General features: G+C 39.3%; 1 protein-coding gene across 1 annotated transcript in view; it reads left to right on the forward strand.

Annotated features, from left to right (window-relative positions):
* LOC126236978 (ras-like GTP-binding protein Rho1) overlaps positions 1 to 3721 on the forward strand; it is a 323883-nt gene extending 320162 nt beyond the window's left edge. Inside the window, exon 5 of the mRNA XM_049946696.1 lies at positions 1637 to 3721. Within this exon, the coding sequence (XP_049802653.1) occupies positions 1637 to 1870 (234 nt within the window). The 3' untranslated portion in view covers positions 1871 to 3721. The remainder of the gene's footprint in view (positions 1 to 1636) is intronic.
* The last annotated feature ends 10759 nt before the right edge of the window (positions 3722 to 14480 follow it).

A 14480-nucleotide genomic window follows, 5' to 3' on the forward strand; every position in this document is an offset into this window, starting at 1 on the left:
GACTTAACTCGCGTTTACATTAACCTGTGATCTTGCAATGTTCATTACTCTACGTTAATTATTTTTTGGTTCTGTGATTTTCTTTCCGTCAGCGTAGATAGAGCGAGGCGTGAGAAAGGTTTGTGGATAAAGTACACTACTGGCCATTGAAATTGCTACACCACGAAGATGACGTGCTACAGACGCGAAATTTAACCGACGTGAAGAAGATACTGTGATATGCAAATGATTAGCTTTTCAGGGCATTCACACGAGGTCGGCGCCGGTGGCGACACCTAGAACGTGCTGACATGAGGAAAGTTTCCAACCGATTTCTCATACACAAACAGCAGTTGACCGGCGTTGACTGGTGAAACGTTGTTGTGATGCCTCGTGTAAGGAGGAGAAATGCGTACCATCACGTTTCCGACGTTGATAAAGGTCGGATTGTAGCCTATCGCGATTGCAAGACAACAACCTTCTGCACGAACAGCTCGACAACGTTTGCAGCAGCATGGACTATCAGCTCGGAGACCATGGCTGCGGTTACCCTTGACGCTGCATCACAGACAGGAGCGCGTGCGATGGTGTACGCAACGACGAACCTGGGTGCACGAATGGCAAAACGTCATTTTTTCGGATGAATCCAGGTTCTGTTTACAGAATCATGATGGTCGCATCCGTGTTTGGCGACATCGCGGTGAACGCACATTGGAAGCGTGTATTCGTCATCGCCATACTCACCCGGCGTGATGGTATGGGGTGCCATTGGTTACATACACGTCTCGGTCACCTCTTGTTCGCACTGACGGCACTTTGAACAGTGGACGTTACATTTCAGATGTGTTACGACCCGTGGCTCTACCCTTCATTCGATCCCTGCGAAACCCTACATTTGAGCAGGATAATGCACGACCTCATGTTGCAGGTCTTGTACGGGTCTTTCTGGTTACAGGAAACGTTCGACTGCTGCCCTGACCAGCACATTCTCCAGATCTCTCACCAGCTGAACACGTCTGATCAATGGTGGCCGAGCAACTGGCTCGTCACAATACGCCAGTCACTACTCTTGATGAACTGTGGTATCGTGTTGAAGCTGCATGGGCATCTGTATCTGTACACGCCATCCAAGCTCTGTTTGACTCAATGCCCAGGCGTATCAAGGCCGTTATTACGGCCAGAGGTGGTTGTTCTGGGTACTGATTTCTCATCACCTGTGCACCCAAATTGCGTGAAAATGTAATCACATGTCAGTTCTAGTATAATATATTTGTCCAATGAATACCCGTTTATCATCTACATTTCTTCTTGGTGTAGCAATTTTGGTGCCATTAGTGTAATTACCACTACGTCAGACAAGCCGTCCACCCGTAGATACTTGTGATACCTATGTGAATCTCGGGCGGATCGCTCGTTTTATATATTTTATTGCTGTTACTATTAAAATTGTAAATATTTGTGGCTTGTTAAAAAGTAGGGATGGTGACGGCAAGCTTTCTTTGTAGAGGGAGTGGGGCAGAGACAGTTACAAAGAAAGACCTCTCTCCAGAACCTAACCATGTGTCTGCTCCTGCCCACAATCATTTCCCAGATGACAGCCCCTGCACAGCGCAAGTAGTGGAACTGCATCAGAACGGAAAACTTGGATGTGTTGCAGGCTGTGTCCGTGAGCCGCACCATCTGCGCCACAACGTACGTGGAAACGTCGGCGAAGGCGTCGGCGAAGGCGGTGCGCGACGCCTTCGAGGTGGCGGCGCTGGCGGCCCTGGGCAAGCTCAACAAGCACCACGCGCTGCTGCTGCAGCAGCGCGGCCGCGGCTACCCCTGCAAGAGCAAGCTGGACCTCAAGGCCGAGCTGAAGGGCCGCGCCAAGAGCTGCAGCATCATGTGATGCCCGCCGCCCACACCACCGACATCAACATCAGTGCCACCACCGCTGCGCGGCGCGTAGCTGCAGTCGGCACCGCCACTGCACTAGCCGAGGTGGCTGGTGACAGCTGCCTCGCGTAAGCCCAGCTGGCGAAGTCACTTCCGGTCTGCACGACACACAGTCCCGGTCTTGAAGATTGTCGTCAGTCAAAATTATGAACTCCGAAGGAAGGTGTATGAATGACAACTCAATCAGTGATGGAATACAGGGAAACATATGGCTGTTGCCCTTCGAAAAATGAATATTAGAGGGAACATTATGGAGAGGTAGACGTGTGATACTAACAACGTGTAAGCGAATACTGTCTTTCTCGGCCAATTTCTTTGATGAAATCTTACCTGTTTATCATGCTGAATCGTTCCGACGCTATTTGTCCAACAGATGATAAACTGGAAACTCGTCGAATCATGCTACAGGACGAGAATTCAAGAGAAAGACATTCATAAATGGAGCAAGTCAATAACGCGTTGGTCCGCCTCTAGCCCATATGCAAGCAGTTATTAGGTTTAATCCAGATTTATGACTTCTGAACTTTTACTTTACAATAATTCTAAAATAGTTTACAACCAATGAAGCAGCTGCATTCATTGCAAAATATCTTTGTTCTCATGATAATAAATGCCTAGAAAATTTTTCTACATGTCCTCAATGTAGCCTTCATAAAACTCCCAGTTTGATGTGGAACATAGGCCTGTCAATGGTACTGCCTTTAGGTCCAAAAATTTATATAGTTTCGCACTTCTCTGCATAAAATGTTACCAAATATCTGTGTGCCATATCTGGACTGAGATAAACTGCTTCTGTACTTTATCTTTCGAAGATATATGCGTATCTGTAAAAATTCCTCAGCCATACACAAAATACACTCTACGAAAGAAAGAAAAAAAAAAACGATGAATTAATTATCAGAATGGGACAGAAATCGGCAGGCGTGATGTACACACAAACAAGTCATTAAAATTTCAGAAACATTGGATGATTTATTCAAGGGAAAAAGCGTCAAGAACTGAGCAAGTCATAACCCACTGGGCCACCTATGATGTTTATGCTAGCTGTCATTCGGCTTAGCACTGTTTGACAGAGTTCTTCGATGTCCTCATGTCGAATATCGTGCCAAATTCTGTCCAATTGGCGCGTTAGATCGTCAGAGTTTGACACGATATCCTTCAAGAAGACATCCAACAACTGTATCAATCAATGCCAAGCCGAATAATGTTTTCATAATGGCAGAAGACGGACCAAGGCGTTATTGATTCGCTCATTCTACGAAGCTCTTTGTCTTGAATGAATCATCCATTTTTTCTGAAATTGAAATCATTTGTTGGTCCGTACACTTACATTATATCTTCTGATTTCCATCCCGTTCGGATACTTCCTTTTTTGTAGAGGGTCGGTTATTTTTTAAGAGTGTAATTTAATTAAGTTTACGACTCCAATAAAGAAAGTTGATCAAGGATTAGACATGCTTCACCCACATTTCTGGCATTCAAATCCTAATAAAATCAGTCACTTCCCTCGAAAAATCCATTGAAGTATAACAGAATATGATGCATGTATGCTGGTGCTGCAGCCATTGTTGTTTAAACTGTACAATATTGTAGGTTCCCAATCCGTGACTTCTTTTGTTTTTCACAGAATGTACTAGATAAAAGAACAGGAAATGGCAGCTTTTCGTTTCGTAGCTCTTGCAGCACAGATTTCATAAAAAACCACCTCAGAGTGGGTATGGACCATTTCGTGCGTCCTAATAAGAGTGACAAGAGAAATGTTAGGAAACAATTGTAGCAAATACTTTAGTATGTACTTGTTTAAATGGAGATGCAAAATGCTTTTTTTTTTTTTTTTTTTGGTGATCCACTATTCATTAACAAGTTACTGCGTTGGAATGGCATACAGTAATAACAATACCTTTTGCCACAGACTTCAAGAAATAACAAATTCGACAACGATTATTCCTTTTTTGGTGGATTTTCGCTAAGAAAGTAATAGTGATGCAAATGTTAATCACATAAAATATGTTTCCCGACAACTAAAATTAATGGCACAAATTTTTATACTGAGAACTTAGACCATTCAGATTACACCAGCAGCGCACAAACTGTCATATGGTAACGATTTTCGCGTTACTTTCCGTCCTTAAATGGTGAAAATTGCAGCATCTTGCTTGTGACAAGAAAGTGTCCTGACTCATGCTACTGGAAGATAACAGTGCTCTTGGGTTTATACGTTATCATTTTGCGAGTAATTTGCCTTGAATTTACTCTTTTTCCCAGAGGTGTTTCCATTACCCAAATCAATTCTGTTCTTTGTAATTCCAAGTTAGAAACAACTAACTTAGTGTATGTGTTGCAGGGTTTTCACAATATCAGACTTGCTTAGAATAACAGATATCACAAATCTGCTCCTTTTCATCAAGATAATTTTGGCAGTTAGTTCGCTGCAAAATACCTCTTGAATATATTGTCAATGAAGGTTACATTAGCAGTATGACAAAAAAAAGCCTTGTGTTATTAGACAATTAAGTACATGACTTGACACTTGATTCAACATCTATAAGTGTTATGTCATTTGTGAAATTCTGTAGCGTTCTGATGCCCTCTCGTGTGAACATCCTTCATGTAAGACACTTGTTACTCGTAGAACCTCCACATGTTTGTCACTACCAGCTCAAATGTAATGCTATAGTTAATAATAAGACGATACCTTCAGATCTTAAAAGCAGTGGTTAAAGATGTGAAGACTGAGAAGTTAAAAGAACATCACATAAATTATCAAGCAATTTTCTTCATACATTGGCGTGAGTTAAATGTTTTAGAACGTATAGTATCTTGTGAGTGCTTTCTGATTACAACTTAAAACCTCACACAGAGCATCTGGCAACTGTCTGCATATATTTGGGTGAGATAAATGGTTTTCAACCTCTGGTAAGTTGTGAGTACTTTCTGATTACAATGTATACAGTTCAACACAAGATTATAAAATTGTTGGAAAATATGAGAAGTGTATGTTTAGATAAATAATTCTTGATTAAAGATAAAAATTTAAAAAGTAAATTTATTTCACACTAATAAAGCAGAGAATCTACGTTATTAGTTTAAAATTCAGTACTGAGGAAAATGTTGTGGATATAAATAAAGTTAAAGAGTGACAGTCTTATGTAGATATATTTGATGAAGGTATGTAACATTAAAATGTTTAACATGAATCTATAGGCAGTGTTTATGCCACACAGTTGAAAAGAAAGCCACTTAAATTTTTATAATATTAAAAATTGTTGTGTTTGAGATGTAGTGATAACGGGACTGGTGATTTACTGAACTGAGTTACGTGAATTTGATATACCACTGACCTGTCAGCGAATTTAGAATATTACTATTTTTGTACTTATTGTGTACTGTAGAAGTAGCCTGTTACAGTTATTGAATAATAATATGAAACATGCACTTTCATGCAACTGTACTGTGCGTTTAACTGAAACAGCAGTTTTTCATTGTTTACCGAGCATTTAGTGTCGTATAGTTAACAAATCCTTGAACATAGATACTACTTTGTTTCTGTCTGGTTGCTCTAAAGGAATCAGTTTCAGGACATCAACATTACAGGAAAAATGTTGTAAATATTGTGTACAGATGTGGAACTATAATGTTATTGATATGCAAAAGTACCTATGTTGTCTTGTGCAGATATTTCAAACGAAAATAATGAATGTGGAGTTATAGCTGTAAAGTAGCCCTTATGATTTAATTTACCATCAAAATACCAACATACTATCGAAAAATAGAGAAAATATTCACACTCTCAAAGATAACCCAGGATTTTAATGAACTCTTTTACCTTGTTTGATAACTCTGAATTCACATTAATGAATTCCATTTACTAGATAGAAGGATCTGATTCTATTAGCATACATTTGTCTACATAATGTGTATGCTGACTAGCTACACTATTCAATTGAAAATATGAAAAAATGTTTCACCTACAAACATCTTTTCATATCTTGGATAACTGTCAAAATCTGAGGTGAGCTGTTTCAAGTTTTCTAGAAGTGCAAATAAATAGTGAGGAAACACATACATATCCAAAACAGTACCTTAAATTCACTGTGTTATTGGTACCTGTAAACAGCGATTGATGGCAGTTCTGGCATAAAATTAAAGAAATGGATTGTACTGATTTACACTACCTGTTATAAAGTGATAAATATCGTATATGAATGAAAACAGATTGGCAAAAGTAACGCAACAAAAGCTATCACATGACAGAAAACGTGTTTAAGAAATAAATTTGTTTTCATGATTGGCCAAACCTAACATTAATTACTGCACTGGAACATGTTCAGTGATATTATGTTTTATCTGTTGCACAAGTCAGTATTACATTGTTTTTAAATCTTGGCATCATCAGTTTCAGTAAATCCTGTGTTTCAGAACAGGGTGCCACTTTAAAATTATTTTGAAGGTAAATGTTCAGTAATGTATGCACACAAAGTTGTACTTTCACTTGAAACGTAACTATTCCCTGTTGTTGCTGGTTCATCAGTGTATCAGTAAAACTTATGTAGCAGATAAGCTGTACTAATAAATTTAATTATCTAAGATACTGAAACTGCTAAAGCTCTATCCTTCGATAAGCTCAAGAGTTTACTTTAATGTAAAATGTTTCAGCAGTTCAGAATTTACTTTGTATTTCTATGGCGTAATGTTTCTAATAATGAGGCAAACACGATGGCTGAGAGAAAAGGCCTATGAAGTGTAAATATGTAATATATTAGTATCAACACTTTCAGACATAATGTAATTTCCATGTTGTTATAATAGATTTGTACAATGAGGAAACAACTATGATATAGATAGATCATTAGTGCAACACTTTCGTGTGAATGGTATCCATACCATATACCCCAGACACTAACACATTAGACATACATTTTACCAGCCTTCAATGTATTGTAAGTGTAATAAATATATATATACTGGATTGAGAAGTTTGTGAAGAAACATTTCTTGTGGTGTGATACATATTGATAGCTCTCTTTTCCACTACTATCACCTTCCTTCTCAAAAATTCTATAAGGTTGAAGTTATATAATTATTTCCTTTCCCCCTAATTTTAATACTTTTGGGCCATAACATTGTGGTCTTCTACAGATTTGTAATGAATAGGAAGCTAATATCACACTGAACATCGAAGTTCATGTTATTAGCGAGAAACTCCTATTCATGGGAAGTAAATTATGACTCACTGTTCATACAGGAATACACCCAATTAGGAAAGTGGATTTGATGATCAGAGTCAACATACAGCTCCCTCTTTAGATATTCTTCATAATTAAATATTATTCAAAACATAGGTTAATTTTGGTTTACTGTAAATCTAATCACATCTTTCATACTTAATTTTCTGCCATTAATTTATGGACATACCAGATTCTCACAAAACTGTTTTCATTGTAACGTGCATACAGTTTAATATCACAGTTAATATGAATAAAAGTGTAGCTAGAAGAAACTGTTGTCACTGAATGTATGTACCGAAAGCATAATAAACTTTTATTACAATCGAGTGCATATATGAAAATGAATTGTTTTACAAATTAGCAATTAACAAATTTCCCAAAATTTTTTGACAGTCTTACATAAGAAATACTTTACCATATCATGAATGGAACATACCATTTATTTAGTTCTGTGGCAAGTTTTTATAAGACATCATTATCCTGTTTGTAATTTTTTATCTAGAAAAATACATTCTTTTAAAAAATAATTGAACACATATATGTTCAAGTGTAATTGTATCTAAATATACATTAAAGTATGTAAAGAGTGTAGCCCTGGATAATAATGAAGCGTCACTAAAACAGATGATTTTCATGCATAAAGCATTTATATGTTGTAAATATATCCCTTAATCAATGTATCATGACAATATGAAACTTAATAATATGTATTGGTAAGTCTCACTACTCTATCATGAGCTAGATTGTTGCTGAAGATTGATGTTAAGGAAATCTGTGTCATTCTACCACCCACAGTCCTGTAGCTCGTTTCACAAAGAGGTTATCAGTATAACTGATCACTTTTTGAAATTCAGTCCATACATGCTGAGGAAAAACGGTAGGTTTCAGCAGGGTTTCCACAATTCTTATACAATCTTCTTCTATTTATGGTCAATATACCACCTGACAATGACAGCAGATTTTGGCTTTTACTATACTCGTATTATATCATTAATTATTTACTATTAAGTGTAATAATTATCAAAATGGCATTAAAATTGCATTGCCTTAGGCAGTAATGTTACCTATTCTGAGCCCATTAAACGTCCTTGGAGGTTGCAAGGGATATTCAAAGAGCTCTATGGTATACAGAGTGAAATGAGCCATTAAAAAGAAAGTGATAGCGGAGATTTCCCGAGAAAGACAGGTAGTACATTTTGTAACTATGTCATCTGCTACCTACTAGAGTCATCATCTCAAAAACTGTATGGGACAACAAAATATGAGTAAAACAAGTTCACTTAAGAGTAAAGCTTGTTGCACAGTTTGGTTTATTTTATTGTTATTGAAAGTGGTAACAAATCTGGGAAGAGATTATTCATAAGAAACACATGTACTCATGCATTGCTGAAGGGCATAAACCCATTACGCTGGACGAACGTAGGAAACAAAATATTTTGAAAAAGGTCAGTCATAACATCGACAGAAATTTCAACTAGAGAGTGACTGTTGCAAAAACTTTTTTAAAATATTATGTGGATACATATGGAAAATGCCAAATTAATTTAGAAAATTTCGATGTAATTTGCAGGTACTCTTCAGATGTGTTTCACGAGTTACATATGTAACTTGAAGGTAAAATTAGCCTACTAACCAGAGGCTTCGATATGAGGGGGAGGGGGGGGGGGCATTATACACTGAAGCGTGAAATAAACTGGTATAGCATTGCGTATTCTAAAAGAGAGACATGTAAGCAGGCAGAATACGGCGCTGCAGTGGCAATGCTACATAAGACTGCCTGGCATAGTTTTCAGATCGGTTACTGCTGCTACAATAGCAGATTCTCAAGATTTAAGTAAGTTTGAACGTGGTGTTATAGTCGGTCCCACAAGCTATAGGACACAACACTTCCGAGGTAGCGATGAAGTGCAGATTTTCCCGTAGGAGCATTTCACAAGTGTACTATGAACATCAGGAATCCAGTAAAACATCAAATCTCTGACATTGCTGCAGAGGGAAAAAGATTCTGCAAGAACGGGACCAACGACGACTGAAGAGAATCGTTCAACGTGACGGAAGAGCAATCCTTCCGAAAAATTGCTGCATTCATCAACAAATGTCAGTGTGCAAACCATTCAACGGAACATCATCGATATGCGCTTTTGGAGCCGATGGCTCACTCATGTACCCTTGACGACGGCAGGGCACAAAGCTTTACGCTTCGCCTGGGCCTGTCAACACGGACATTGGACTGTTGATGACTGGAAACATACTAGCTTGTCGGACGAGTCTCATTTCAAACTGTATCGATTGGATGGACGTGTACGGTTATGGAGACATCCTCATGAATCCATGGACTCCGCATGTCTGCAGAGGATTGTCCAAGCTGGTGGAGGCTCTGGAGTGGTGCGGTGTGTGTGCAGTTGCAGTGTTATGGGACCCCTGATACGTCTAGATACAACTGTGACAGGTGGCACGTACATAAGAATCCTGTCTGACCACCTATGTATATTCATGTCCATTGTGCATTCCGACAGACTTGGGCAATTCCACCAGGACAATGCGACACCCCAGGAGCCCAGAATTGTTACAGCGACCAAACTCTCCAGACATGAACATTATTGAGCATATCTGGGATACCGTGCAACGTGCCGTTCAGAAGAGATTTACACCCTCTTACTCTTACAGATTTGTTGACAGCCTTGCATCATTCATAGTGTCAATTCCCTCCAGCACTACTTCAAACACTATTTGAATCCATGTCACGGCGTGTTGCGGCACTTCCATATGCTCGCGGGGCTCTACACGATATTAAGCAGGTGTACAAGTTTCTTTGGCTCTTCAGTTTAATGGTACGTAAAAACGTGATAAATCAGTTTTGAAAACAAGCTGACAACATTCAGATGAAACAAGGAATTAAATTCAGCAATAATTTAATGCCTAACGTACGAAATATATCTTCGTAAACTGTATAAATTACAACAACAAGATCAGTCCTGGACATATCATCATCAGACGTCACTAAATTGCGGGAGAAGCTAACGTCCGAGAACTGGATACAATCATGATTGTATTCTCTTATTTATTTATCAGTTGCCGTTGTTAATCTTGACCTGCACCCCTGAAGATATTTTGAGTGTTTCACAGTTATTTTTTCTATTGAAATGTATAGTGCATTAAAAGCAGTAAGACTGGTCAGGGACGTAGTACAAGCAACAGTCATTAGGTTGCAGGCTAATCTAAGGACAGAACAGAACCTGGGATTTCCCAAACTGTGACCTAAACTGTTCGAATAGTTCGAGTCCTGTTCAAATACGACCTAGTGCATGCGCAGAATTGAACAGCAAAAAGGCATCGTGTGCACAATTGACTAGAGGTGTCTCTGTAGTGGGCATTGCGTTCTGCGCATGTTGTCAACATTTACCCGAACTGTCACATGATCTCGGGACGATCTGACTGCTTATGGGCAATACGCACCCGCCATCTCATCATGTCATGTCTCGTCAGTCATGTCAAAACATTCAACACCGCATTTAAAATGGCAGCATTCACTCAGGCTGTCAACGTACCACACGTTATGCCATATTAGGGTTTCAAAGTCTTATGGGCAGAAAAGTCTGACTGTATGGTCGTCTACTAAAACTGTTGCGCTCACTTGTAATAGTGGATTTTCGTATTTTATATCTACATGTTTTTAATTTTATCATTATACTTTGTTTTCGTATCAAACTACAAATGTTTCATGACGACTTGGATATTTTTCTATTGATTTTTCTTATAGAAGGGAAGTTAGATACCTGAAATCGAAAACTTATTTAGGTTATACAGTATGTAAGGTGGCGTGGTCTCCCGACCTTCATTTCTTACATATTCCGACCTCACCATCGCATTCTGTGTATAGACACGTTTCATTCGAATCCATACTCGATAGGGTAGAATCAATTTTACATATTTCCATTTATTCGATATGCAAATCTAATAAATAAACAGCAAATGCGCACCGAGATTAAAAAGTCGAGGCTGGCGTACACAAACATTCAAGACGCGACGGCCACAGGAGTTTTTGTTCGGCGGAGGCAACCAGCCTGCTGCAAAGTCCGTAGGAGGGTGAGTTAACACGCAGCTGCACCAGAACAGTTTTTGCCAGTGAAAAGGGATAATGGCCTGTGTGTCACCTTAAAAGCAAAATGCGCTGTATTGGGAGAGCCCCAGCATATGAATTTTTTTATGGACCTAGTGCGCAATCTCAGAGTTCTCACAAGTGGACAGTAAACGCCTAATGCAGATGCTATATATTTCCAGATTGGTCGGCTTCGCCATTCTCCCATTTGTAAGAGTAACGCTGATTGGTGGACTATTTCTGATGCAATGAGCTGGATGAGTGAGAGAAAGACAGCGGATGATATAACCTTTCCCTTTTTGCATGGAGGGAAGTCGTTCCAGTGACGTTCTTGTAGCAGGAACACGTAGTGGGAGCGACTGCGCTCATGCGTGTATGCAGAGAGTGAAGAACAAAGTCTCTACTCAGTACTGCACTGAGAGAGCACCTCTCTCGCTGGCGAATCGGAGTGATACTCATTGAGTCGCTTGCAATTAAGTGTTTGTTCACTGTGTTGATCACAACACTTAATGTGTGCTGTGAACACAGACAGAGTAATAGTTAGCGCCTGAGAGCGAAAATTGAGTGGCATCACAGTGGACTGGTTATCTGACCGGTGTACCACGCCAATAGTTAGTCTAGGGGCAGATAGGAGTCCTTGACTTCATCAAGGCGTAGTGAGAGTTTGATTGGCGGTCTATCCAGATAGAAAGAGGTAGTGTTGTTATATTTCAGCGGCGAACGACGCAGGCTACAGCCTTCGGAGCTCATGGTACTGTGCACTACAGCATAGGTAAACCCCATCTGTCCCCCATTAGAAATAACATACTTCATTCACGTCACTCCATTACATTTCTCACGTGACAGCCTCAACCATACTTAGAAAAATTCATTTGGATAATTATTCGAGTTGATTAAATAACATTTTGTAAAGAAAAGGGATAAAAGAGCTTTTCCACACTTTGTATATAAATGTCATTAACAGGATTTCTATCCATAAGAGGTAACCTCCTATTCCGAAAAGAACACGGAAATTTGTGTTTCAGTTTATAAATAAAAGTTTCATTTGATTTTTCTTAAATTTTACAATAAATAATATTTTCTGTTCGTTTAATGTTTTCCTTACAGTAACTAGCAATACTCCAGTACCCAAGTATCCCACTAGTTACGTAAGAAAATAGAATATTTTTGTGTCTTCTCCTTACAGCGGACGAGTCCAGAAGGTATTTATTGGTGAAAGTTTTTCAGGCATTTCTTTTTGGTAAGTTAGGAGCGTCTGCCCGACTTCTGTAATAGTTTGGGCTGGAAATTGATTCTTGCAGGATCCAAAGGGTACTTGTCAGATCAATACGTTGCGCAACTCGTCAACATAACACCCACATACTGACAAGTAGCACAACAGAGCCAACGCCTTAATATTGTAGATAAGAACGTAAATTGATGAACCAACTTCCACCACATAACATTTTAAGTGAATAATGAGCTTTAATGGAGGAGAAAGTTCAGTTGTTTATGACGTTGTTAGTTAAAGAAGAAACAACATAGTGGATTGGTTAACAGGCTGTATTTAATCCATTATGATTATTGTTTGATGTGTTTCTATTTATATACTACCCCTAGCAAACAGGCGTCTAAGTTCTGATGTTGTTTCACATCTCAGGACTTTATCGAAAGAAACTAATAAAGAACACAGGTTATAAAGTTTGCTTAGGCCATTAATAAAATTTGTCGTTGTTAGTTCCTCAGTTCCGATACTGTGCTCTGACTTTTACTATTACAGATGGTGCCCCATAACCTCAATTTTGCCTTTCAGTACTGGGCTAAGCGAGGTGGTGAGAAGTGACCTGACAGACGGTGTAAATATACCCTGTCGTGACGGTGCCGTAACGTGAAGTCCGTTAATTTTGTTCTTCAAAGCTAAGAGCCACTTTATTCCAGGTATCGAATGTAAACTGTTACGGTGTCTACAAAGCGCCTATACTATATCCACTGCACGTAACAAGAGAGTCTGTCTGTACTAGCGATAAGGAAACACTTAAAATTAATGGGACACATTACGGCCAACCCTTCGCCTTCCCGAGATCAGGTTACCACGATGGTATCGTATGTTGACAACAAAAAATCAATTCTGCGCATCTGAATGCTCATTCCAGAGACATTTCTACTCTGTGGTGTGGAGTAAACTTAAGCTGAGCTTCGGCTTTCTGTTTGTTATCAGTACATGTCAGTCCACTTCGTGTTGACTGTCTTACGTTAACGACTGCTGCCAGTGACAGTGATCTAACAGTTGTAGCACTATAACAGGGCAGCGATCTCGTATTTCAACATGAACACCTCTATGACATGCTTTAACATATCCATCTTACATCCGTGTGTGATTTATAGCATAGCTGCTGAATATTTGCGTGTATGCATGCTGAAATTGGCATCAATGATAGGGGACAAAATCCACCTTCCTGTTTTCACCGTACATCACACTCCACTGTGGTTGAGGCTCATCTTAGCACCAACAACTTATATCGACTTCTATCGATATATATGGAGCGGAACTGTGGCGTCTGAGATCACTAAAATTTGAAATACAAGAAACATGACTTAAACAAGATAATGATTATCAAAACCTTGGTCGCTTTTCACGCTATTGATTTTAGTGTGTCTCAGAGTTTAATGTTGTGATGTAACGCCAGTATACCTCAGGCGTCACCAAGGGAGAGCCAACAACGTGCTCTTTGCTCTTGTCCCCCTCACACTCGAATACAGAGTATTTTATTCTTATACTGAGTGAATCATCGTCAGTTCTCTGATACATGTTTTTATGTCACCTATTCAGTTTAGTTCTTAGAGCATTATTGCTTCACACTGACCAACTCATCTATATTCACATCAAAAATTTTTTCCATAACCTCGGTTCCGAGAGTTCGGGAACCTGTACAGAAAATTGGAATAGAGATCGACGTGAACATCATTTACGCCCATTTTATTGCTCATGAAAGCCACACATTGCATGCGAGACATTCGGAGGTGGTGGTCCAGATAGCTGTAAACACCGGTACCTCTAATACCCAGTATCACGCCCTCTTGCATTGATGCATGCCTATATTCCTTGTGGCATACTATACATGTTTTCATCAGGGCACTATGAGTCCAGATTGTCCCACTCCTCAACGGCGATTCGGCGTAGATTACTCAGAGTGGTTGGTGGGTCACGTCGTCCATAAACAGCGCTTTTAAACCTATACCAGACATGTTCGATAGGG

The sequence above is a fragment of the Schistocerca nitens genome, chromosome 2, assembly GCF_023898315.1.
Source record: "Schistocerca nitens isolate TAMUIC-IGC-003100 chromosome 2, iqSchNite1.1, whole genome shotgun sequence".
Classification (NCBI taxonomy): Eukaryota; Metazoa; Arthropoda; class Insecta; order Orthoptera; family Acrididae; genus Schistocerca; species Schistocerca nitens.